This window comes from Galeopterus variegatus, unplaced genomic scaffold (assembly GCF_000696425.1).
Source record: "Galeopterus variegatus unplaced genomic scaffold, G_variegatus-3.0.2 Scaffold7015, whole genome shotgun sequence".
NCBI classification, from domain to species: domain Eukaryota; kingdom Metazoa; phylum Chordata; class Mammalia; order Dermoptera; family Cynocephalidae; genus Galeopterus; species Galeopterus variegatus.
In genome coordinates, this window is record NW_007733126.1 from 49,093 (window position 1) to 49,622 (window position 530).

Here is a 530-nt window from a genome sequence, read left to right on the forward strand (position 1 = left end):
ACACACACACACACACACAAAGAAACCGGGGGCTTTGGGGAAGAAGACATAACAACTACAATTCCTTGAAGTTGATACGACAAACAAACAGAAAGGACATTGTTGGGAGGGAGGCGGGAGAGGGAGGAAGGAGGGAGGTTTCGGTAATGGGCCACAATAATCAACCACATTGTATATCGACAAAATAAAATTAAGAAAAAAAAATTTTTTTTTAAAACAGATATATGATATAGATAAATAAGTTTACACATGTATGTATGTATAATTTGGATTTTTAACTGTTATTTGACCTATTTTTTTTAGGGACCATGCGGAATGTCCCGTGTCTGCATGCACATGTAAATGTATGCAGTTGGATACAACAGGGAATCTGGTACCTGCAGAGACTGTTCAGCCATAAAATGTTATCACCTAAAGAGAAACCTTCGGGCCGGCCCGGTGGCGCACTGGATAGTGCGCCGCTTGGGAAGCGCGGCGGCGCTCCCGTCCGAGGGTTTGGATCCCACATACAGGCCGGCTCCCGCTCACTG

General features: G+C 44.3%; 1 protein-coding gene across 1 annotated transcript in view; it reads left to right on the plus strand.

Moving 5' to 3' along the window:
• Window positions 1–421, plus strand: part of MIOS (missing oocyte, meiosis regulator, homolog (Drosophila)) — a 41,934-nt gene extending 41,513 nt beyond the window's left edge. The window contains exon 12 of the mRNA XM_008591538.1: window positions 304–421. Within this exon, the coding sequence (XP_008589760.1) occupies window positions 304–400 (97 nt within the window). The 3' untranslated portion in view covers window positions 401–421. The remainder of the gene's footprint in view (window positions 1–303) is intronic.
• Window positions 422–530: the final 109 nt, after the last annotated feature.